This window comes from Notamacropus eugenii, chromosome 5 (assembly GCF_028372415.1).
Source record: "Notamacropus eugenii isolate mMacEug1 chromosome 5, mMacEug1.pri_v2, whole genome shotgun sequence".
Classification (NCBI taxonomy): domain Eukaryota; kingdom Metazoa; phylum Chordata; class Mammalia; order Diprotodontia; family Macropodidae; genus Notamacropus; species Notamacropus eugenii.
In genome coordinates this window covers 193,916,981-193,942,573 of record NC_092876.1, presented here as the reverse complement: position 1 = coordinate 193,942,573, position 25,593 = coordinate 193,916,981, and the positions used below count along the sequence as shown (strand labels likewise).

The 25,593-nt window shown below is 35.5% G+C and overlaps 1 protein-coding gene across 4 annotated transcripts in view; it reads right to left on the bottom strand.

Annotated features, from left to right (window-relative positions):
- Nucleotides 1-713: 713 nt before the first annotated feature.
- The window catches only part of CDK8 (cyclin dependent kinase 8), a 148,826-nt gene continuing 123,946 nt past the window's right edge, over nt 714-25,593 (bottom strand). For 2 of the 4 annotated variants that reach the window (XM_072611765.1, XM_072611769.1), the window contains 9 exons: nt 19,992-20,049; nt 17,500-17,631; nt 14,858-15,001; nt 12,023-12,092; nt 10,716-10,788; nt 6,247-6,344; nt 5,177-5,267; nt 4,909-5,064; nt 714-1,997 (listed from right to left, as the gene is read on the bottom strand). In XM_072611765.1, the coding sequence (XP_072467866.1) occupies nt 1,872-1,997; nt 4,909-5,064; nt 5,177-5,267; nt 6,247-6,344; nt 10,716-10,788; nt 12,023-12,092; nt 14,858-15,001; nt 17,500-17,631; nt 19,992-20,049 (948 nt within the window). In that variant the 3' untranslated portion in view covers nt 714-1,871. Of the gene's footprint in view, nt 1,998-4,908; nt 5,068-5,176; nt 5,268-6,246; nt 6,345-10,715; nt 10,789-12,022; nt 12,093-14,857; nt 15,002-17,499; nt 17,632-19,991; nt 20,050-25,593 lie in introns of all 4 variants that reach the window. The other 2 variants (XM_072611767.1, XM_072611768.1) reach the window with 2 other exon arrangements.

Below are 25,593 nucleotides of genomic sequence, written 5' to 3'. Positions count from 1 at the left end.
GGGACTTGAAGGAAGCCAGGCAAGTCAGAAGGTAGAGTTGAAGAAGGAAAGTATTTCAGGCTAAAGGGACAGCCAAAGAAAACGCCTGGAATCAGGAGATGGAGTTTCTTGCTGGACAAACAGCAAGGAGGTCAGTGTCACTGAATTATTTGTGTCTGGGGGATGTGGGTGGGGAGTAAGGAGGAGAGGTGGGTTGTTGAGGGAAGATGTAAAAAGACTGAGAAAGTCTGGGGACACTATGGGAGAAGAGTTATCTAGGTTATAAAGGGCTTTGAATGCTAAAGAGAGGATTTTGTATTAAGTCTTGAGGTAACAGGAAGTCTTGGAGTTGGGCAGACAAGTGTTTTTGGAAAATCATTTTGGCAGTCCAATGGATGGACTAGAGTAGGGAGAGACTGGAGGCAGCAGCAGACTATTGCATTAACAGAGGTGTGAAAAATGAGGGCCTGAACCAGGGTGGTGACACTATCAGAGGAGACTGGATGAGGGTGGGGGGATGGAGTGTGAGAGGAACTGAAGATGCCACCTAGGTTATAAGCCTAAGGTCTGGGAAGATGGCAGTGCCCTTGACAGTAAAAGGGAAATTTGGAAGGGGGGAGGGTTTGGAGTGAAAGATAAGCTCAATTTGGGATAATTATAACAATATATTTAGAAATAGTTTACTTAAATGTCAGGAGAGAAACAAGTATAAAAGGAAGACAAGTAACAGCATATTCAGATTTATGAAAAATAAATTTATTACATAACACCTTGTTTTTAACAATGTTCAATTTTTTCCTCAGAATACTTGCGTCATTCATGTAAAATAGTTTGATACAGTACATTGTATGTTATAGGTTTTTTTTCCTCATAAATTCTAAGGCTCTCCTACTCCTTTCTCCTTTGCTGAAGTAAGGGCACCCTAAGTAACGTGCGAACAAGTTTTAAGAAAGAAAATTAAATGAACAAAATTTTAATTCCACTACACCAAGTCAGCTCTGAAAATCAGGACAAAATATCTGAATGGATGCCGCACCTTTTTAAAGGAAGTTATCACCTCATGCTTTTTCATATCAAAGCATGCTCACAATCAGCAACACCAACAGAAAAAATAAAACACTGTCTATGACAATCTCTTTTAGTTTGTTTGCTAAACCAAACAGGTTTATATCAGTGACAACATACTTATTTACTATCGAATAGCAGCTTTAATACCAGTCAAGTCATCGATTTTAAAAAACAAAAAACAAATTCATAGGTTGGAAATTAATCTTTGGGAGTTCTGAAATCTGCTGAAAAAATTGCGTGGCTTTACGTACTTTGGAAAAAAATGTACTAATTTTGTTGGTCAAAAACACTGATCATGTGGAAAATGAATCAACCCATTGAAAAGACTAAAAAGAAATATATACCAAAATAATCTCAATCTGAATCTTGATTATTTTGTTGGTTTTTGTTGTTAACATATACTGTATGTTTCAAGTACCAGTTAAAGGATTTTGCGTACTATTGGTCAGATAATGTTACATCAAGAGAATTCACCACATACAACAAGGAATGCCTGCCCCTAGCACATTTCACAGCTTCAACTGCTACAGACTGTCACTGAAAAAATGCATTGGTCAGTCTGAACCATGTCAAGTAAACTATGGAAGTAGCACATCCACAACACAAACTGTGCTAGCACTTTCTTTTCAAGTCTAACTCCAAAACAGGGAACATTTGTGAGCCACTACTCCAATCTGTGAAAAGTGGTAGAACTTGGCTATTGGACATTTTGAAGGTGTGGTTGTACAGTACATTCGCATGGCCCATACCAGGTTCCAGGCAGAGAGCTGCATGGTCAGTTCTGCAGCCTTAGCAACAGTGCATTGACATTATTCAGATGCAGCTCAGTACCGGTGTGTCTGATGTGAGTACTGTGGAGGCTGCTGGGAGGTAGTTGAATATCCCATGCTGCTCTGTGGCTGTGATGTGCTTGGTCCAGGGTTGGGATAGGCAGCATGTGGATTGGAACGCTAGAAAAGGAGGCAAAAGGCAAAAGATGTGAGTTAAATGAATAAACAATATGCAGTTGCCATACCTCAAAATGTTACTCAAGTGATTCTCATGAAATGTGCACACAAATCTCTGCTGAGCCAAGGGACTTCTAACACCAGTATCAACATTTTGCAACTTATGCTTTAAATCTCATATTTTCATTCTTTGCTGGATTTGATATTTTACTGGAGAGATTAAAAACCTTCATTACAATGCAATCCATAGTGAACAATGACAATGCTGAAAGACAGGGTATCCCTGGTTACCCTCTTAACCACTGGATGCTCCTTTTCTGGTGTGTTCCAAAATCACTGAACCACGAGAAGGGCAGTCCTTCTCTCTCAGTCCAGATTATAAGTTTATCACTAACATTTAGCAATGCCTCCTTTGAGGTTCACTTCATCTACTGAGGAATACTTGTTGCAGTTATCTAGGTTTCTCTTCTTCACCTCAACACCTGCCCTCTTATATACATTGATGGTTCTTCACCTAAAATCCCATGGCTGTCTTTTGCTCCACCTCAGTCACACACAAATGACCTTTGATCTTATTATCCATAACTCTTCTACCTCCATGGTCTAAAACTCTCAAGTTCTCCTTGCTTGAATCCAACCTCCTGTCATTCAATCTCCTGCTTCACTACTTCACCTATTCTTTGTACATATCACTGTGCCAGCCCATCCCACACTCCTGCCTATCCTTCTCTCTTCACTTCCTTTCCTTCAAAGTCCTGACCCTATGGTCAACTCCATCAACCAAACACTATGCTCTGCCTATCACCAGTCCTGGGTTACTACCACCTACCCCATCCTTTGTTCCCACCAACATGCTGCTTAACATTGGCTGAAGAAAATTATACCACAATGGTGAATAACTTCACTACAAAATAATGGTGACTTATTTGCCATTAGGAGCTCACTACTGCACACTGCCCTGCCACATCTCCTTCTTTATCTTTGCCTCATGGAATCTCAAGCTTCCTTCCAAGCACAGATCAGTTGCTGCTTAATGCAAGAGGCTTGTCCTGGTTCCCCCAGCTGGTAGTGGTCTCTCCATATTGAAATTACCTTGTATTCATTTTGCATGTATTTCTCATTAACTTCTCTGTATATATATATTGTTCCCTCCTGTAACTGTAGGGGCTGGGACTGTTTTGCTTGTACCTTATCCATTCTCTAATACTCAAATGAATTTGTCATCTCACTGATGCATATCAAAACTATAAGGGGCTTAATAAATGTTTACTGAATTGATCTGAACTAATTTCTTAACAATTTTTTACTTTAACTTAATGCTTTATACACTATAGACATTTTTAACATGTGTAAATCTTATTTCTTATCCAGATCAACCCAAGACAATAAACAAAAGAAGAAAAAGAAATCTGACAGTAGGATGGAAGATCTAATGTAGAACAAATCTCACTGTAGGCAGGGATTGTCTCATTTTTGTCTTTATATTGTCAAATCTAGCACAGTGTATGCCACATAATAGGTGCTTTAATGAATGCTTATTGAACAGATGATATATATGGAATTAGTTTATTGTGCTTTGGTATCCTTTATTTATGATTTTTATTTTCTTAAAGAAAGTATTTATTAAAGTAAAAGCAATATATTGGAAAGATAAGGTGGAAAGCAGAATTTTTCAAATTTGGTAACTACACATAGAAAAACAGAAATAACAAAATTAATATTTTTGATAGCTCACTTGGGGTGACAGGATTTTGTCTTCTACCCCACTAAAACAAAAGTGTAGCCATAAAATATTATTTCAAAGAATATTTTACAATATCATTCTTAATTTTTCCAGTGATTCCCTAAACTTATACAAATTTAAAACCACACAGATGTATAAAAATTAAAAACAAATATTTGTTCTCAAAATTAGCCAACATAGATAACGATTTAAAACACTAAAGGATAACCTTGATAAATTTCTTCACTTTTGAAAAATGCTGCTTGGATATTGTAGCACTATTTGACTTCATTCCAAGGTTACCATCTTAATAAAGGTATAAACACATTCTTGAGCCAAAAAAAAGGGAGGGGGGAGAATGTATCCATCCAGGTTGGGTAAAGGGGAAGAAGAGTTAAGCTGTCTTTTGTTGGTGAGACCACGCACAATCAAATTTTTACCCTGAAGTATATAAGGACTAGAGTTATGCTTTCTTTCTTAACCCACATAGTATAGATAGTCTTTCTCTAATAGCTTGAAATTCCCCTTTACTGTAGCCCTGACCCACTCCCTCCCCCAAATCAAGGCCCAGAACATAATCCCTAGGATTATAACAATCTTCAAATCCTATTTGGGAACTGTAGCATTCAATTCAAATAAGACCGTTTTCTTTCATATGTAGGAAAATAACTGGTTGGCTGAGTTTTCAGGGACCATTACATAGTTTGCTGATTAGAATAAGCACAAAAGAAAACCAATCCTCAGAACAAATCTTACAAGAGAAAAATATACATGTCATCTGAATAGGAGACATGCCAACACCTAGGCACCTAGCAAGTACAGTGGATAGTGTGCTGGGCCTGGAGTTAAGACTTGTATTCAAATCTGAGCTAAGGCTAAGGCACTTCCAAGCCATGTGATCTCTGGGCAAATCATTTAACCTCTGCCTCAAGTGTAAAATCGTGATTATAATAGTGTCTACCTAATAGTTTTTGTGAGGATCAAATGAGAATTACCTTATGGGTAAAGTGCTTAGCCCAGTGTCTGTCACGTAGTAGGAATTTAATAAATGCTTGTCCTCAGTCCCACGTGGATAAGGAAAATGTCTAAATGACATGGCTATACATTCTGGAACGTTTACAATGATTTACTGCTTTCTGACTATCTCACCCACATCAAACAGTTTTATATTAAAGTTTAAATCTGAAATACCTGATAGTCTGAGGTCATGATCAGTCCACCTGAGGTAGTGGTAGGAGGAACAACTCTCACTTTTTTCAATGGGGGTCCCTGTGCATGACTGCTGTCTTGATTCCCTGGATGACCAGTTCCATTAGTATGGTTATTGCCCTGCTGCTGCTGCTGGTTCTTCTCAATTGGTTAAACAGAAATATAAATTTCAACTCAGATGGAGAACAAAATTCAAGATGTAAAAGGTTAGGTGTAACAATACAACAAAACAAGAAGCTATAGATTGTACTTCAATATTTACTTTGTCTCCCTTGTCATCAGGCTCTTCTTCTGTTAAAAATTCACGTTTAGGATAAGGGATCTGGCAACCTGCAAAAACACTGGCCATAAGAAAACAAATAGTTACTGTCTTTTTAGAGATGGAATCAAAGTTCCTATGCCCTTATAAGGAAATCTGGCCTATACACAGTGACTTATGCACGGCCTCATTAAATTATTTTCTTCCTTTACTGTTTTTATAGAAAAGGTTGAAACTTATAATCTCAGTGAAACCTTCCTTTGGCACTACCATCAGCACTGCAGCTATGGTATCTGAACAAGGAAAGGCTACAGCTAGCCAATTACATTTTAGTGCTTTATCTAATATTAAATTTCAATCATTTCAGATTTTAAAAAAAGTTTTATTTCAGACTTTCAAAAAACTTTTCATGCATGTAAGAAACAACCTGACTCTTGTATTCCCAAATACTAGCATTACTGTAGGTAGTTTGGGGAATCTTATAAAAAATAAAAAAATCAATCTCAACAGGAATTAGAATAACGTGAATCAACTTTCTTCCTGTATCATTAAATTCCTCTTCTCTAGATGATGTTAGAGAGTACCACCAAAATGTTCAGGTATATAACTACGAAGACAAGAATTTATCTTTAAATGTTTGTTGAACTGAACTGAATTCTACACTTTTGGCCACTTTTATGACAAAAAATGAGAGAGGGAAATATGAACTAATTAGCAAATGGCCCTTGGCATTCCAGAACAGAGAGCTGGAACTTAAGGCCTTGAGCAGGAGTATGGGAAGATCTATAGCATGAATAATCAACCTGCCAGTGAATAAGAGGATTAGTGCTATAACTAATGGGATCAAAGTTTCATAAAGCAAGAGATGAACAGAAATGCCATTTAACTTTAAATCCCTTAAATGGCATGTTGGTTGTCAGTGTTCATTTTTAACTTGTCAGAAGTCAGTACTTTCCGGCCATCTGGGGGGTAGGGGGCTATTTGGAGAGGGGTGACTGGGGAAAACATGCAAGAAACCTTTTAACTTGTCATGCTGATGGGATAAGAAATCAATCACTTACTCTGATGTAGGAAGTGGATCTTCTAAGAAATAAGGATCCTGCATAGCCTGTTCTGAGGTAATTCGCTTTATTGGGTCCATAGTAAGCAACTTCTGAAGCTGAAACCAAAAGTCATAAAAGTTTTAACATATAACTCTGAACCATATGAATGAAGACGTATGACCAGAAGGCCTGACTGTCTTTCAGTAAACAACATCTGAACACAAAAGGTGCCTATCTGTACAACAGAAATATATCAAAATTCACAAGCTATTAGTCCAATGCAATTACAGGTAACAAAAAGTATATTCAACTGGGAGCCTGGAAACCTAGGTTTAATATGAGTTTTGCTACATACTAACTATGTTGTTGTTCAGTCATTCAGCCATGTCTGACTTTCTGTAACCCCATGGACCATGGCATGTTAGGCCCTTCTATCCTCCACCATCTCTCAAGATCTGTCCAAGTTAACGTTCACTGTTTCCATGACATAATCTATTCATCTCATCCTCTGCTGTTCAGTTTTTCTTTTGTCTTCAATCCTTCCCAACTGCAGTCTTTTCCAATGAGTCCTATCTTCTCATTATGTGGTAAAAGTATTTAAGTTTCATCTTATATTTTTCCAGTGAACAGTCTGAATTGATTTCTTTAAGGACTGACTGATTTTAATTCCATGCTCTTCAAGGGACTCTCAAAAGTCTTCTTCTCTATCACCACAATTCAAAAGCATCAATTCTGTGGTGCTTGGCTTTCCTTAAGAGTCCAACTCTCACAGTCATACACTGCTACCAGAAAAACCATAGCTTTAACTACAGGGACCTTCGCTGGAAAGGTGATGTCTCTGCTTTTTGCTATGCTGTCCAGATTTGCCATAGCTTTCCTTCCCAGGAGCAAATGTCTTTTAAATTCATGGCTGTAGTTGCTGTCTGCGGTGATCTTTGAGTCCAAGAATATAAAATCTAACACTGCTTCCATTTCTTCTATTTGCCAGGAAGCGATGGCACAAGTTTCCCAGATGTTGGGTTTGTTTTTTTTTTTATATCAAACTTCACATAAGGTTGGTACCTTCCTCTTTCACCCTCATCAAGAGGCTTCTTGATTTCTCTTCACTTTCTGTCATCAAAATGGTACCATCTATATATCTGAGATTAACATTTCTCTTGGCAATCTTAATTCTGGTTTTTGATTTATCCAGGCTAGCATTTCACATGATATACTCTGTATATAAGTTTATTAAACAAGATGACAATATAGAGACTTATCCAAATCCTTTTCCAATCTTAAACCAATTAACTGTTTCATGTTCAATTCTATCTGTTGCTTCTTGACTCACATAGAAGTTCCTCAGGAGACAAGATGATTTAGTATACTCCCATCTCTGAGGACTTGTCACATTTTATTGTGATCTACACAGTCAAGGGCTTTAGTTTAGTCAATAAAGCAGAAGTAGATGTTTTCCTGGAACTCCTTTGCTTTCTCCATAGTCCAGTGAATGTTGGCAATTTGGTCTCTAGCTCCTCTGCCTCCTGGAAAACCAGTCTGCTCATCTGGTAAAGCTTAGGCTTGTAGAATCTTAAGCCTAACCTTGCTGGCACATAAAATTAGCACATCTGTTCAATAATTTAAACATTCCTTGGCATTACCCTTCTTTAGGATTTATCATCTGTAAAATCAATGGGTTAGATTATATGATCTCTGAGCTCCTTTATAACTATAAAATTCTTTGAAAATACATATACTTGGGACAGGTAGGTGATGCAGAGGATAAAGTACTGGCCCTGGAGTCAGGAGGACCTGAGTTCAAATCCAGTCTCAGACATTTGACACTTACTAGTTGCGTGATCCTAGGCAAGTCATTTAACCCCAACTATCTTACCAAACAAACAAAAAAAAAGAAAATACATATACTTACATGACTCTAGCATTTTCTAAAACATACTAAAATACTTTTTAACTTTTATAACTTTTTTTGGAAAGGAAGAGTAATTAGATTTTGATATAATAAACTAGTGTAAATCAGTGATATGTGAAGGAACAAACATACTAAAAGATGACAAACATTAAATAAATATTTAATAAACTTGAGAACAAATCTGAATCCATTAGGAAAAATGTAAACAGAAGATCCTTGTACTTTCAGTGATCTGTTCTATTATAATTCTGATCTAATAAACCTCACTTGCCTTGAGGTTTAATATGAGAAGATAATAACTGAGATTTATGTAGTACCTTGCAGTCACAAAGTAGTTCTAAGACACTGTTACATCTCTTGTCTCATTTGATCTATGGGGCAGATCTTCACTTTGCAGATAAAGAAATGTAGGGCCAGAGAGAAGTGACTGACCCTAAGGTTATGTGTCTAGTAATTATCTAGTGCTTCTTGACTCTGAACTAAGAAATGAACCTAAAGCTTCTTTTCAAGTCCAATATCCTCTTATGCTATGTTGCCCAGCTGAAGGACTTGAAAGATGTCCACACAGACAGTCCCAATACTAAATGCTTGCTGGAGTGCTATCATTTGACTGAGTTTTTTAAAAGCTGCTATTTTAATGGATTCTACCTTTACCCCCTGGGCTGAAGGAGATAGGAAGATACAATAGAACCTCTGGATCTAGCAGCATAAACTCAAGATAAATACACATCTATCAAGTGCCAACTAAGTATATGACACTGTGTTAGGTTCAGGGGACATCAAAACAAAACAAAAAAATAGGATCTGCTCTCAAGTGGCTACTTGGAACATACAAGAAGTAAATAAATAGGATGGGGGTTTTTTGGGAGGGGAAAGTGGGGTTTGGTTTAGATTTGTGGCTCCATTGAGTATCTGGAGCTCTGGGAAGGCTGTCTTTCTATCTCTACAGGTCAGCACCTGCTTTACAAATAACAGCCTTAGAGAGTTGCTTGGGGCACTGAAAAATTTACTGACTTGCCAAGGATCATATAGCTAATATGAGTCTGAAGCAGAAGTTGAACTCAGGTTTTCTTGACCCTGAGAGGCTGGTATTCTTCCACTATGCCACAATACAGGAGAAAGCAATAGCCACTAGGGACATCAGTAAAGGCCTCTTGTAGTAGGGGAGCCACTAGCTGAGTCCTGAAAGAAGCAAAGGATTCTGAGTCAAAGGACAGAAAAGAAGGCACTCCAGGCACCAAGGTTAGAGATGAAATGATGAAATGGTAGGAAACAGCAAGAAAGCCAATTTGGCAGGTATGCTGACACACAAGAAGGAAAGTGGGTCAAGGATGGAGCCTTGGGAGACACTCACACAAACTGGGTGGAAAGATGATGATCCAGCAAAGGAGACTAAGGATCTAACAGGTATAAAGAAAACTGGTATCACTTAGTTAAAACAGTTTAAGAATGCACAAAAATGCTTATGGAGTTATGTAAGAACTACTGGTTGGCATTATTTAGGATAAACCAAGGAGTGACAGAATCAGTTTAGGTCACCCCATGATACAAATATCTCATTTCTCTTGAAATAAGTTGCAAGGAAGTACAAGTTTAGATTCCTCTGAAATACCTTTTCATGCAAACAATAGGTTTTTTTTTTTAACAATCCACAAACCTACCAATATTTAAAGAACTTGTTCATGACCCTGCTAATTTTATATTTATAAATCAGATTCATTTTGTATAAATTTATTTAACAATTTAGATCTAACTCTAAATATGTTGTAATAATCTGTTACTGAGATCAAAGTAGACTGGTCCTATGGAAAGTAAGAAATGCAGTTTGAAATGTTGACAAGATGTAATCATCATGTTGTTATTATTAGAAATATTTGCTGAGTAAGCATGAAAATGACATTTTTTCAAAGAACTACTAGTATTATTTGTTTAACTGTTAAGGAGCACATGATGGTACAGTGTATAAAAATAAGTCAGAAAATGAAAAAAAAAATCAAACTATCTTCCAAAGATTCCCTTTTGCATTTCAAAGAGCATATTTTTGGAGTCCAATTGCATAAAGCTTCTGTTCCAATGTGACAAAGTTAGTATTGGTGACAAAACATACTGTAAAATATGGAATTGGCAGTAGTAAAAAGTACAATATAACTCCATCATGAATCACTGCACTATTACATAGATCAGTCAAATGCTACACATACAGGGGGATGATGCCTCTTTTAATATAATAATGAAATTTCATAATGTCAGTGTCATCCTTGTTTTCCAACAGCATAATTATACCAGGGTTCAACTATACTTATAAAATGCTGTAAGCAGTTCTTTAAAGTGCTTAACTGCAAAACAAATAAAACAACAAAAAGTATCTGAGTTACTATTCACTGGAAATCTATGTAAAATAATTAAACTCTGACTAGTTAAAATGCCCCCATAAGCCAGGAAGAGTAAGTGCTCTGAAGCATATGCTGCACTAGGCACACAGATGAGCTCTTCTTCTAAGAGACCAGCCCCAAGATGAACTAGTCATTCATTATGCACCAAGGCAGTTTCATTATGATTGCCATTAATCAGGGCTTACCAAGTGGAATGCTTTACTGTCTGGTTTAACTTTATGTTTTTCCATATACTTGATAAGGCTGCAGTTGGTATATCTGAAAGAGAAACACTGTAAGATGTAGAATCATATCAGACTTAAGTTGAGACTCAATTACATTGCAAAAAAAAAGAATAAATAATTTTTTAACTTTGATTATTATGATGTATATGAAAATAGTTATATTCATGTAAAGACTAACATAAAATCCAAACTCATATTTCATCCAATATCTCTTTCAGTCATCTTCTAATTAATGTGGCATATATTTATGTATTTAACCAAGGTGAAAATACATAATGTACACTGAATCATTATTTAAACACAATTTTACACTAAAACTCTTAGAATTTTCAAACCTACCTCTCAAAAATTTATCTCAGCCTTGTAATTAAGTTAAACTACAGAAATACTCCACATAAGGTTGCCCCTAATCAGCATCATTAATACATTTAAGAGCTAGCAGCTAGATAGCACTTTATGGTTTGAAAATATTTTGCCAATATTATCTGACTTTACCTTGACAACAATATTTTGAAGTAGGTCCTATTTTATTGATAGGGAAACAGCCAGACAGAGGTTAAGTGACTTGTCCAGGATCACAGAGCTAGTAAGGGTCTGAGATCACATCTGAACTCAGGTCTCTTCCTGACTCCAGGTCTAACACTTTATCCACTGAGTCACCCATTTGCCAATTATAAACATTATAAGCAAACTCCAAGAAAAATTTCACACTGCAACACTCTTTGACTAAGCATATATACTATAATACTGCTCTATGGGACTAACTGCCCCCATAGCGTTTGTTTGATCTGTAATCATATTTCCCTTTTACCAATCAGTGATGCCAGTTAAGACGTGCGTACACATATAAATTATTGGCACACAATATTTTCCCCACATGAAAGATAAACGTTCATTATTCATTGTGTATACATTATTATCTTGATGAATGAGAAAGTTGTTAATAATAAATTTAGTTTATCTTTAGTTTTAAAAATTATTTTTCCATCCACCAAAATGACATTTATTCATATATGTGGGGGGAGAGAGAGAGAGAGATCTTCTGCCCTGAGATATCAAAATTTTCCCATTCTAAAAATTATCACTCAAGAAAGACCAAGACAACAACCATTTGTCAAAATCTAAAGGACACCAAACGGGCTTAGTATTATGAATAATCTGGTGTTGGGTGATGTCTGACCTCATACTTTGATTACATGGAAATTATAAAATGATAGGACTTCATATTAAATAAAACCGTGCAACAAAATGCATTTTCTGTGACTTACGTATTTCTTCGGAAATCTTTCATTAATGTTGAATGTTCAGGCATCTTTTTTATATCTTCCCAATCTTTATCTGTGAAGTACATTCATTAATTTTATATGCTCAACTTCCTACTATTAGTGCACAAAATAGTGGTCAACTCTATTTTAAGATGTCACCCCAATCTTTATTATGCCACATAGCATAATTCATCTAATTTCACTTTTTGAACTAAACTTTGTTGGTCCCATCTTTAATTTTCTCAAAGGTAAGTGAAAGTTATTCTTCTTTTGTAGTTTTTAAAACTGGTAACAAAATTTTCTCATAATTCTCATGCCCAAAGATCTGGAGCTGGAAGGGACCTCATTTTACACATGAAGAAACCGAGGCCAGAAAATTAAGTGACTTGCCTTAGGTTACATAGATAATAAGTGGCAGAGTCCGGTCTTGAAACCAGGGCTTCTAATGATCTGGTTTCACCTCTTTATCTCATTCTTTATCACATACATCTTTTTTCACAGTAATGTAATGTAACTATTAAGAAGTAAATGTTGTAAAACTTATGCTCATATGAATTTTACTTTCAGACTCAACCAAAATATCTCAAAAGTCCTAGAAACAAAATGGTTTGGGTGAAGAAAATTATTACCTAGAGTAGAATTCCTAAGGAACAAAGCATCTATTTGTCCTACTTATCTAGCCAGTTTGGGGTTTTGTGCTGTTGCTGGTTTTTTTTGCCTAAGAGTTGCTCAGAAAGCTATGCCCAAATGACATTTACTAAGTGCACACTGGATATATAGTGCTGTATTAAGTACAATGAAACACTTTAACAGCACCTTTAGCACATATGTCTCTATCTATATGTATATCTATCTACCTATAGATAGATATAGATAAATATATAGTTGAGATGATTTTACTTTACTCCTCAGGACCAAATATTTTCCCACTACAACTTCCTACTAAACTATAATACTGAAAACGGTGAATGTGCATTCTTTATTTACATTTACTCCTAAAATGAAAATCCCCATCTCATCAGTTTCCCAACTTCACTATCTCTTTGTTAATATCATTCTTCCTATTTCTAAAGTTAGACATCTTAGCATCAACTTTGATTCTTCTCTTTCATCCTCTTTATACAATTTACCAAGTCCAATCAATTCTTTTGAGATGCCTCATGTTTGCCTTTTATCTACATTTCCTTTGTTATCATATTAGTTAAGACCCTCATTACTACAAACAGATTACTCCAACAACCTCCTAGATAGCTTCTCAAAAAAAAAAAACACAAAAAAACCCACCAACTTTCTTCAACCCAATATATCTTATATGGTGTTGTCAAAATTAGTTTTCCTAAATCATTTACTCTTTCATTCATCATGTCACTTCCCTGCTCAGGGATATGTAATAGTTTCTTTTTCCCCTGATTACATCAATTCAAACTTTTCTGGCAGGCTTTCAGTGCTCTCTATAGTCTGATCTCCCCCCCCACTTATCCAATTTATCATTATTTTTCAATAGTTCATGCTGTTTCTGGTCTACTCTAGCAGACTCCATAGAAGTCATGTTCATTCTTGTTTCTGGACCTTTGTTAATGCTTTTCTCCTAGAGTTTAATGACTTCACTATTACTACTCAAACTCTAGCTCTTCTATAAGGCCTACATCTTTTCCAGGAAGTCTTCTGTGACTAATCCAGGACTATAGTACTTTCTGCCCTCTAAACAATTATAGTATGTTTAACATAATAATTTCACATTTAGTTATAAATTAGTTTGTGTTTATGATGCTGAGAGACTACATGGCACCCATGCTAAGTGACAGAAAGCCAGCCTCAAAGACCTGGGTCCAAGTCTAGCCTCTGACATAGACTGGATGTATGATCCTGGGCAATTTACTTAACCTCTCAGAGCTCCAGGCCTCTGTAAGTCTGCGTATTGTGTACCAGTTGCTACTCTGAATTGATAGAAGGGGTTTCATTACCAGGAAGTTTTCTATACTAATTAAATAACAATGGTTCCCTATAGCAAAAAAATAAATGCTTAGGGGGGGAACCTTATAAATATTCTCTAGTTGCTCTAGTATAGGTCTTATTTTTTTCAAGTAGACCCTTTAAGGACAGTTCTCTCATATTTCTTTTAAAACAGCCCCTAGCAAGGTGTTGAGCATATACCATAGTTGTTTGTGTTATTACTGGTCCATCTCCCTCAGAAAAACTAGACAGCATAAGTTTATAGATACTGTAAAGAATGTGGAGATAGAAAATCTTAACTCTAGCTCCAACTCTGCTTAGGACTTCCTATGAGACCAAAGGTAAGTGAAATTTCTCCCTCTGAGAAGAAAAACAATAAATCGTGTGTCTACTCTGTCTTATATGAAGTGGGAGAACAGACTAACAGAAAAGAACACATTTCAAAGAAAGGCAATATATGAATACTTTGATAGTGTTTACTGCATACTAATATTAGAAAATATGAAAGTACAACTCAAGACCTCTCTGAGGCCTTGAACTATAGTGACCTTTACTATATCCTATTCCTACATGGAACCTCAAATTGCAGTGATCTCCTTTTTATTCCATTAAGAGTGGGGTCCATAAAGCAATAAAAATCTTTAAAATATTTTGCCATTTTTCACAAATAAAACAACTTCTATCCCTATTCCCTCTACAAATCCAGATCACCATTTAATATGCAAACTAAATATATATTATGGTATATATTTGTGCAACCTTTTGAACAAAAGATTCTATACAAATAGCTTTTATGCTTTACTTGGTTTAACTTTTGTTTTAAAAAAATCTTATCAAATGCAGATATCTAAAATTAAATAAGAGCGATAAAAATGCAATATGTACCTGCAGGAAATCCCATTACATTGAATATTCTGTCCAGCTGGTCATGGTGATAAGGATTACTAGTTTTGATGTCCTCTTGTCGACAGTGAAATATTGGTTCTGAAGTTAGTAGCTCTGCAAATATACACCCTATAGCCCAAATATCTTTAAGGGAAAAAAAAGAAAGAGAAAAAGGAAAAAGAAAAAGAAAAGGAAAGGAGGAAAATAAAGTGGATCTTTCCAAAAGAAAATGCAATGTTGGGTTTTTGTTTTTGGTTTTTTTTGGAGGGGTGAGTGGAGAAAAGGGAAGGATTCTTTATAAAAAAAAAAAAGGAAAGCATAGTCATTCCTAAACAATTAACTTATGGACAACAAACACCACGAAATTACATTAATTTTAAACTCCATATTTTAAATCCTGTTATCCTCCCTCCCTCCGACCCAGTAGTCTTACTCTAAGCCTCAGTCTAAATTTAGAATATTTGAGTGAAGTTATTTATGCCAAAACCAAAATCACATCCATAAAACTGGTTTCAAAGACCCTTATATCTGAAGTGACAACTAAAAATAAAACAAAATTAAAATTAATCAATACTTTTTTAAAATAGGCAGGTCACTTTTGTGTGATGAAATGATTATGTCATCATTTTTGTCTCCCTGATCATTTGAAAAGTTCAATCATTGCTCTGCCATTAATTCTAATTAGCAAACTCCTATTGCCAGTAGGAAAAGATCAAGTTCCAACTTCAAATATTTACTGAAACAGTATTCCTGTTCTCAAAAAGCATATAGCACTTCAAAGTGTTCCTTTCAGTTACAGTGTATCTCACCCTGGGAGCTGCTTTTCAAATGGCAACAAAATCACTTTTTAAAAGGGGAGTGTCAAGGTGACTGCTTTCTTTTTACACTGTAAACTTTTTGCAAAATTTCAACTACATATTTGTTTTCCTATTGCCTAATGTATAAAGTCTACCTATTGGATTTACCACTGAAAAAATTTTTGAAACACAAATAGGAAAAGATGAAACGACTTATCCTTTAAAAAAATGAAGATGGCAGGCAATATGTGATCCACTGCATGCAACAGATACACAACAAATTCAGGAAAACTGGAATATTTTGGCCAATATATGCATTAAATTTTAAAAAAAATATTCAGATGCAAATCAGTGAAAGAAGAAACTTTTCAAAAGCTTACTTTCAAGTAAGTTAGCTACATTAATTATAGCCCCCAGTATAAAATTTGTGGAGATTCTCAGAGTCAAAGATTAACCATATTGTTACCCTCAGTAAAATAGGATTTGGAAGTATACGAATTATCATCTACCTGTTCTTGAAAGAAAACCTATCAGTGATGCAAAAAGTTCATCTTTGATATGAGCCTGGGTTTCCATTTCCCAGTAATAAATGAATTTCTCAATTTTTGCATTTCACACCAAACAGCCACCAAGCTCAGTTAACACTTTCAAATGAGAACACCTTTGGTCAAAGTAAGTCATGTTCTAAACGTTTATCTCTGAACGATCTTTTCACACAGCATGAATTTAAGAATACTCTAAGGTTGCTCTAAGGCATCCTTACTAAGAAATTATCAAGTGATAATTTATATGGTAATTATACATCAAATTGACCTAAAATAGTTTTAAAGAATCAATTAAGAAATCTACATAATGATGCTATAAAATATGGCTGCATAAAAGAAAAGCAGATGGTACTGTTTTTTTTTTTAAATATAACACATTAGAGTCTTGCTCCAAAGTCTAGGGCATGGCACAGAAGAGACATCAGAATATGTAGGACTTGCTTAAGCTAGGCTCGATGGATAAAAGCAAAATGTAGAGGGGATAAAAAGAGGTAGGTAAATGAAAAGGGAAGAGGGAGTAGTTTGTCCCAAGCCCTTGATCACCTATGGTAGCTTCCTTCTCAACATATACCTCACTTCCAATATCTTCTATGTTTTGCATACTAATTTGAGATCACTTTATTCACATCATTTTGCCCATTTTATTCTCCACTCAAAATTTTCCAGTGATTCCCAGTCAATATACAAATCAAATTAAAATACTTCAACTACAGACTTCAAAATAATTCACTTAGTAGTTTACCATACCTAATTGCTCTCATCCCACGGTACTCTTCAGTCTATGTTGTCAAACACCAATAGAAGGTTCCTATTTATGGTTTCCAATTCCTTCCTCCTTGAACCAATGTGTCTTTTGTTAAGCCATATAATATTTATGGAATATCTTCTCCAATCTCATCTGTCACATCTTGTCTACTTAGCCCTTCCAAAATGATGCAGTTAAATAACTGAAAGATTAAACTTCCTGCTCTCTGACTCTGGAAGGCCGAACTAGGACCAACAAGTAGAAATTATAGGAAAGAACAATTTGGTTCAACATAAGGAAAACTCTCCTAACAATTAGAACTGTCCAAAAAATGGAATGATCTTTTTTTGGGTGGGAGAGTGAATTCTCTGTCACTGGTTGTCTTCAAACAGAGGCTGGTTTGAATGATCACATGTTGGTAAAGTTGTAGACAGGATTCATGCTTTGGATGGGCTTGGACTATATGACCTCTGAGGTCCCTTCCAACTCTTAGATTCTAAAGACTATTTCACAAGAGTAATAGCTAAGCGGCAATTTTTAATTAATTCTACTCACCAATAGCTTTGGTATAATGTCTTGCTCCAAGAAGGAGCTCTGGAGCTCGGTACCAGAATGTTACAACTACTGGATCCAAATCTGCTAAAGGCTTCAAAGGTGAATTAAATAATCGTGCAAAGCCCATGTCAGCTGTGAAATTTAAAACAAAACAAAAAAATCCACTTTAACATTAAGAAAATAGATTCTAAGTTTTACTGATTGTGCAACATTTTATAGTACTCATGCAAAAGAATAATAGTTTGAAGTAATAAAACTTCTATTTCTTAATGAGGTTCCTTATACAACCAACTTATATATCTGTACACCTTGAGTGCTATTCATTGTCACCCAGATCTTTGATTAGATTAGGTCCATGGTCCTGCTCCCTTTGGTAAATATGACCCTACCTCCTCTCATAAGCAGGTTTCCATCTAATTTGCCAACACAGAGGCAAACAGCCATGATCCTAAGATAGGTTTGGTGTTACTGAAGACAAAGTCGGTGACAACCGTAAGGAAATGGCATACAGTTCTGATGAAGATGGATGAATTATCTGCTACTTTAAATTGTTTGTGCCCATTTTACTAGCATGGATAATTGAGAGGCAAGAGTATTTTAATGTCATCACTGATGCTTCTTCCATGGATTTATGTTAGATTTAAGTGACTAAATCATAGAATTTTAAAATTTGAAGGGATCACAAAGATCATCCAGTTCCACCCCATAATTTTAAAGAAGAAACTGAAAACCAGAGTCATTAAATGACTTTTCAAAAGTCATTACATAGTCATTTATGACAGATCTGAAATTCAGTTTATGTGCATGAAGTGTATATGAAATAACTTCTATGTCATCTATTAACTAGTTTCAAGCTTAACTCAGTATTCTTTAAAATTGAAGAACTACTAAGTAAGATTAGCTTCTCTCCTAATTGAACTCTTCAACAAAGGAAGCATTTTTATACTGTACTTAAATTATCTGAATAAGAGAATACAGTAATCACTAATCTGGCAAAGGATTATAATTTTACGTAATCATATTTCAAGAGACAATTACAGATAAAAGTAACACTTCCTTTCAAATTGTCAATCAGCATACATTAACTTCTCCACCCTCCATACCTCCTGAAGAACTTTTACCTTAAAAAGAAGTTTAATAACACCAAATTAGAGAAATTAAATATTTTATGTAAAGTCTCCCCAAATCTCACACTAAGGAGTACATGTAAAAGTATTACTTGGCAGGTTCTCTTCTATTTCTTAAGCTCTGTTAGAAAAAGTATTGCTTGGCAGATTCTCTCATTTCTTAAGCTTTGCTAGAAGCTTACATTTAAATTTTATCAAATTTGATAGACACCTTCTTCTTTGATGCTCAGTTATCTATAAAGTCTAAAGAGATGCTTAGTGGCCTATTCTCCAAAAGATGTGATTTGGGAGTTACTGTGGAGGACATTTGATCAAAAATTTGCACAGTCTAGACTAGTCACAAAAATTGAGATTGTGTAGCCAGGATGTATGTAGTTGATAAAAAACTATCAACTGAGAAGAAATATCAAGGACTTATACAGGGGAAAGAGAGGTGAAGGAGGGTGAAAAGCATGAGAAGCTCACATTTTTGTAGAGCAGAACCTGTCAGATGATACAGAATTCCGCAAACCACAATATTAAATTTGATATACAAGTCTACTCATCTTCCCACTTTAAATTTAATGTAATTTTGTGAAAGCATATCATTATTTCCTAGTACAAAAACATAAAATAGCTTAAATATATATGACTAACATGACTAGGGAAATGATAATGAAAAATGAGAGTCAAATGACACATTTGTTCTTTCCTTTAAGCTTCAGATCATCAAGAAATATATGGAATTGTTATTTCATTTTTAATTAAATAATGCTATAAAAAAATATAGATCCCAGAGTATAGAATGCTTGTGTTATTTATTTGCTTTCAAAAAGACAAAAATTCACAGCAGTATTTTTTTAAAAAAAATGATAGACTGCTTTAGGATTTACTATTTTAAGCTATCAGGCATAAACAGCTGATTAATAGACTTTTATCAAGAAACTGCAGCTTTTAATCCAGTCTTAGTCTACAGAAAAACAAGTGCATTTATATTCTATTGCCCTGGATGAATGGAACTGACAGATCTTGGTACATGTTTTGTCTCACACAATAGATAATGAGAGCTAGCACTAACTAGTCATATGAGTAGAGGTGAATCTAGTTTCTACATTAAATAACCTGTACAGGTTACATATAATGAAGGAATAGGTTTTTTTGGAAACATTCACTGGCTGCTTCATGAAAAAAATGCTTTGGTCTCCAGGCTTATCTGGTACATTTCATGAATGTGAAAAAAATTTCAATCTGAATAAATGCTGTTTAAAAATTATTTCTATCATATATGAATACACACATATCATTACAAAAAAATTTTTTTAATATAACTCCTCTTAAAAGCTCTAAAAATGTGAAGCACTGTGACTTAACAAAGATATAACGTACCAATTTTTACTCTTCCTCGCTCAGGACCTTCACCCATAACTAAAATATTAGCAGGTTTCTGTGGAAACAAAAATTTTTATATTTTTAAGCAGACAACATGCCAATACAAATAAAAATTCATCTGAAATTTGAAAAATATTAATTTACAAAACTGTCAACTGAATTCAGATCAACAAAGAAATGTTTATTTGTGGATATACATGTATTGAGCACATTATGATTATCCAAACAAGTCTTCCCTTTTTGATAAGTACACCTAAGACTTTTCTGAACTTCTTAAATAGCCATTGCTTTCACTACTGCATTTCTTGTGAACTATTTAATAGGAAGCGGATAATTCAAATTAGGCAGCATTTATTAAACAGCTACCATATGACAAAGCCCTGTGCTAGATGCTGAGGATAACAAAGATAAAAACAAAATGGTCCTTGTCCTTAGGGAGCTTTACAAATTAGTGTATCATTTTCTTCTAAGTCCTTTAGTCAAATAAAAACATACCATATGGTTTACATAAGCCTTTCAAATATGACTCCATATGAAAGAGCAAATAAGTTTCATGCAAATATCTCCCAAGCAAACTGCCAAAAATTTTGTGGAAATAATGATTTTTTGTTTCTTTAAAAAAAAATTTAACTAGAATCTAAAAGTAAGAACTAAGAAAACCATTCAATTTTAAAATCTCATTTTAAAAATCACTGACATCCCACAACTCTCTAAAAGCGGTTTTAAAAATGTTATTAATTTCCTAAAACATAAGAAAGTAGACATGTTAATTAAAATACTTAATTTTCTCCCTAGTCTACTGATAGATTTATTCATTCAATACGGCCATAGTTTGCTAAATAGTACAACTGTACTAGAATACAAAAAGGGGGAGGGGGGGAGATAATCCTAAAGATCACATTGAATATTTTTATATCAATTGTGCTTATTCTAGGTATTAGGATCTCCTCTTAATCCTCTACTATACTAATAAAGCCTCTATACCGCCACTGTAAAAGATTCAATACCATACAAGACAGCTGTCATTCCACCTACCATTCAGCTACAAAAGATCTATTTTCAATATCAAAAAGAAAGTATACTACTGAACAATTACTCTGGGTTTGCCATAAAGCTCCAGAGGTTAGAAATTCATAGAATCGTAGAACTTTAGGAATGGAAAGGACAAGAGAAAATGTATTCAAAGTACTTAATTTTAGAAATAAAGCGACTGAGACCACAGTAATTGGTCTTAGTCTGATGCCCTTTCTATAACATGCTTGAAAAAAAAATACTAAGTGACAAAGGTTTTTCTATTAGTGAATACTGACATGCTCATTTTTAATTTGTATTTTCTTCTGGAAAATGACACCAGAATTTAGCCAGTTTCTCAAATGCCATAAATGAATACACTTCTGTGATTAGGTTCGATAACTGCCCTTTTAACTTTTAACAGGTATTCTTACCAACATTCCCCCTAAGGTTCGTTCATGTGTGACCTTAAACATTCTCTTTAGTTTATTGTAGTCAGCATGTTCACCATGGAGTCAGCATTTTGTGAAAGAGCATAAGATCATGAGGCCACAGATGGAGAGGTAGAAGCCACCTCATCTATTCCAACTGCCTAATTTTAAAGACAAAGCAAGAGAAGTTATATCACTGAAAATATCTGATCTTGTCTGATCATGGAAGCAAAGTAGGTTTAGGCCCATAGTTAGGCCATCTGGATGGTCCATCACTTGGGAGTAGGCACTATGACCTAATGAATAAAGTGCTGAACTGGGAGACACAGACATGAAGACCTGGGGTCACTCCCCAAAAAGCACTTAATCTCTCTGAGCCTCAATTTCTTCCTCTGAAAGGTTGGTTGGACTGTGTACTTAAAAGATTCCATCTTCCAGCTTTGAATTTTTGATCTTATGATCCTATAAATGACATACTACACACTACTCTAGAATAGAACAAGCCAATTCTATCCAGCTCAATAAACATTTACCAAGTGTGCTGGGTTCAAGACAATAAAAGTGAAAATCTCTATAGTCTCAGGGAATTTACAATATAAAAGATGGAAATGACATGCACACAAAAAAGTACAAGATAAGAAGTGATAGGACAAAAGAAAAGATCAAGATGAAGTAATCTAGGCAGATCTGAGAACTTACCATTGAAGAGAAATCAGAGAAGGGTTTATAGAAGAGGTGGTCTTTTAGTTGAAAGTTAAAAGAAAATAAGGAATTCAAGAGCCACACATCTAGTCCACATCTCTCCATCTTTTCCATAAGAACAGCTTGGGATACTTTAAGCAAATTCTTTGCTATTTCATATATACATATATGTGTGTATATGTATACACACACACATACATATACATATATAAAAATATAAACTACACCTATACATCTCCCCTGCTTGCATTTGTTATTAAAAGAAAGAAAGAAAGAAAGAAAAGATTAGTCTGGCATGAGCTGTTTTGTTTTTTTTAACCAGTCATCCTAAGTCTTTGTGATTAAAGCTTCTTCTCCATTTGATTTCTGCTATTATCCATTATGCCACAGAGCCTCATAGAGCCTTAACCAGAACTTTTATTTGGTGACATCTTAACTTCACCAATTGCTGTGGCTTACTTATTTGCTTTCATTGCCAAAGAAGACCAAGCCATAAAAGAAATGATGACATGACTTGAACTTGACTTTGTTTTGAGTGAGGGAGGGCTGTGCAAGGTCACCAGCCTCACTTCTCCTCCAGAGTCATCTGGATCCAGTGACCAGATATTCCTCAGGATGACTGGAGATGACCCCAGGATGCACTGGGAAATCTTGGCCCCTTTAGGTTTACTTATTACTATAATGTAGAAGGCTGCTAGCTAAATCCTGGTGCACCTTTAGGTTGAGGGGAGGGGTCTTTCTAAAAGGTAGAACCTATTTGCACATGAAACAGAGAGGTTATGAGAAGGGGGCATAAATCCAGTTGACCAAATTCATCTCTGAAAAATTTTACCCTTTCACTTGTTGTTTACTAATAACAGGGAGCTGCCTATAAAGGAAAATCATCTTTATAAATCCAAGTACGCATAACTTCCCAATTCAGTCACCTAAAAAGAGAAGGGAAATCTACATCTAGGTTCACTAATTGATTCAGCTGACTTGTAAGAGCAAATCCTCTGAAGCTCTCCAGCCTGTGGAACTCTGCAGCTGACAATTAGCCACTGTGCTAATGATTCATTAACTTGATGTTTAAATTTCTCTTACAAAAATCTGAATTTATTGTGGGTGAAAGCCAATCCACTCTGAGGCTTCCATTAAAAGGCCCAAGGATATTGGCAGTATCAGAGAGAAGGGGACTATTCTAGAGATGTTACAGAAGTGAAACTGACAGGTCTTGGCAACAGCTTGGATGTGGGGGGAGGGGAGATGGGAGATGAGAAATAGTGGGAAGTCCAGGATGCCTCCTAGGTTGTAAGCTTGGGGAAACTAGGAGGATAGTGGTGCCCTCAACAGTAATAGGAAAGTCTGGAAGAGGGAAGGGTTTGAAATGTAAAACCACATGAAAAATACATGTGTTGGGTCATATGTCAGCTAATACGGTATATTCTGTTCATGACGTTTTTGTTTTCAACCTAAAAGTTTGGTGGTATGTTTCTTTCTAGCTGCCTGTGTGTCCTCTAACACATTAGCTTTTGTTTTCAACTAAGAGTCTGGTTCTTATCACATTAAAAAAAACAAACAAAAAAACAAAAAAATCTGAGAAAAAAAGTTGCTAAAAGAAAAGTAACTTTGCCCAGAGTGGCAATGCAGTATAATACAAAAGACGCTAGGTGTGAAGTCAAGAGGACAGAGGTTCAAACCCTGCTTGCTTTCGTGACTTTGGGAAAGTCATCTTAGCTCACTGAGCCTCAGCTTCCCCATCTGTAAAAGACGTCCAAGCTTAAAATCCAGAATATGTAATATTCCCTCTCATTTTTGGTAATTATGAACAGATGAACAGCTCAATGAGCCAACAACTATGTTAGACATACACAAAGCAAACTGGAAGGACTGAACAAGGGTGAATAGAGCTTAGTGGATTGAAGGGAAAGTTGGGGTGGGAGGGAAGGTAGGTATAGTTTTACTTGCCTTTGTATTCCCAAGTATCTAGACTAGTACAGTGTCTTGCATGAAGGAGACAATTAATAAATGTTTGTTGAATTAAACACAGGGACCCATCCAGGGCTGGTTTACCAGAGAATACATTCAGGCCTAGTACCACCGGAATCAATTGCAAGCATTTATTGGGCTGCTTGTCCCTCTCAGAATCACCTCATATCTATTTTGTATTTACTTATATATGTGTAAATTATGTCCCCTATGTATATGGTAAACTTTTGAGAGTGCCGGGATTTATGTTCTGGAAGCAGAGGGTATAATGGGAGGAGTTTGGCAGTCAACAGAGCTGACCTTTCCCCCCAATCCATTCACTACACTATTTACCTCTGTTCGGGCTTTCCAGTTAGCTTTGTATATAGCAAGCACAGTTGTTGGCTCATTGGACTTGGTCATTTGTTCTCATTACTGAAAATTAGAAGGAATATTCTGGGTTTTAACAGGACAAAATTAAATGAATGATTTCATAGAATTACAGGGTTTTAAAACTGAAACAGATCTTAGTGGCCACTTTATCTTACCTACACCTGAAAAACAATCCCTACTATAATTGACAAGTGGTCATCCAGCCTCTGCACAAAGGACTCCAATAAAGAGGAACGCATTTCCTCCTGAGGCATTCCATTCCATTTTTAATTATTAAGATACCATCTCATACATCAATAATAAATTTGTATCTTTGCAACTTGCACCTGAGTAGGCCTGAGTCTCCTCCGAATAGTCTTCAGATTGATCCTCATACAGCACTGCTCTCCTCTGGATATTCTCTAGCTCACCATATTATTCCTAAAACTCTCATGCCCAGAAATGAACAAACTATTCTAGATGTGATCTTGCTAAAATTCTGACAACAGAATTATCACTGCTTATTCATGGAAGCTATGACCCTCAGTAAAGCTCAAGATGGCATTAACTTATTTGGCTGTCACATCATGCTGACTTAACAGTGAACTTATAGTCCACTAATATCTATCTCAAGATATGTTACAGTGTTGTCAAGCCATGCTGGACACATCTTGACTTCTGAAGTTGCTTTTTTGAAGTCAAATGTAAGACTTTATCTTTCATAAATTTCATCCTTTTCAACTAGTTGCCAGGTTCTGGATAAGATCTTTTTTTTAATCCTATCTCTATAATTCAGTGTTAGTTACATTACCCAATTTTGTGTCATCTGCACATTTGATAAAGTTGTAATACTTGCTTTTATCTGGGTTACTGATAAAAATGTTAAACAGCACATGGTCAAACACTGATCCCCAGAGCACTTCCTTGGAAATGACCTTCCAACTTGATATCAATTAACAACTACCCCCAGTGTGACCTTTCACAACTAATTCCAAATCTCTTAATTGCCAAAACTAATGGCCTTTTCTCAATCCTCATTTTTCTTGAACTCTCTGAAATCTTTGAAACTGCTGATCACCCTCTTCTTGACATTCTCTTCTCTCTAGGCTTTCAGAAAATTACTCTCCCCTGGTTCT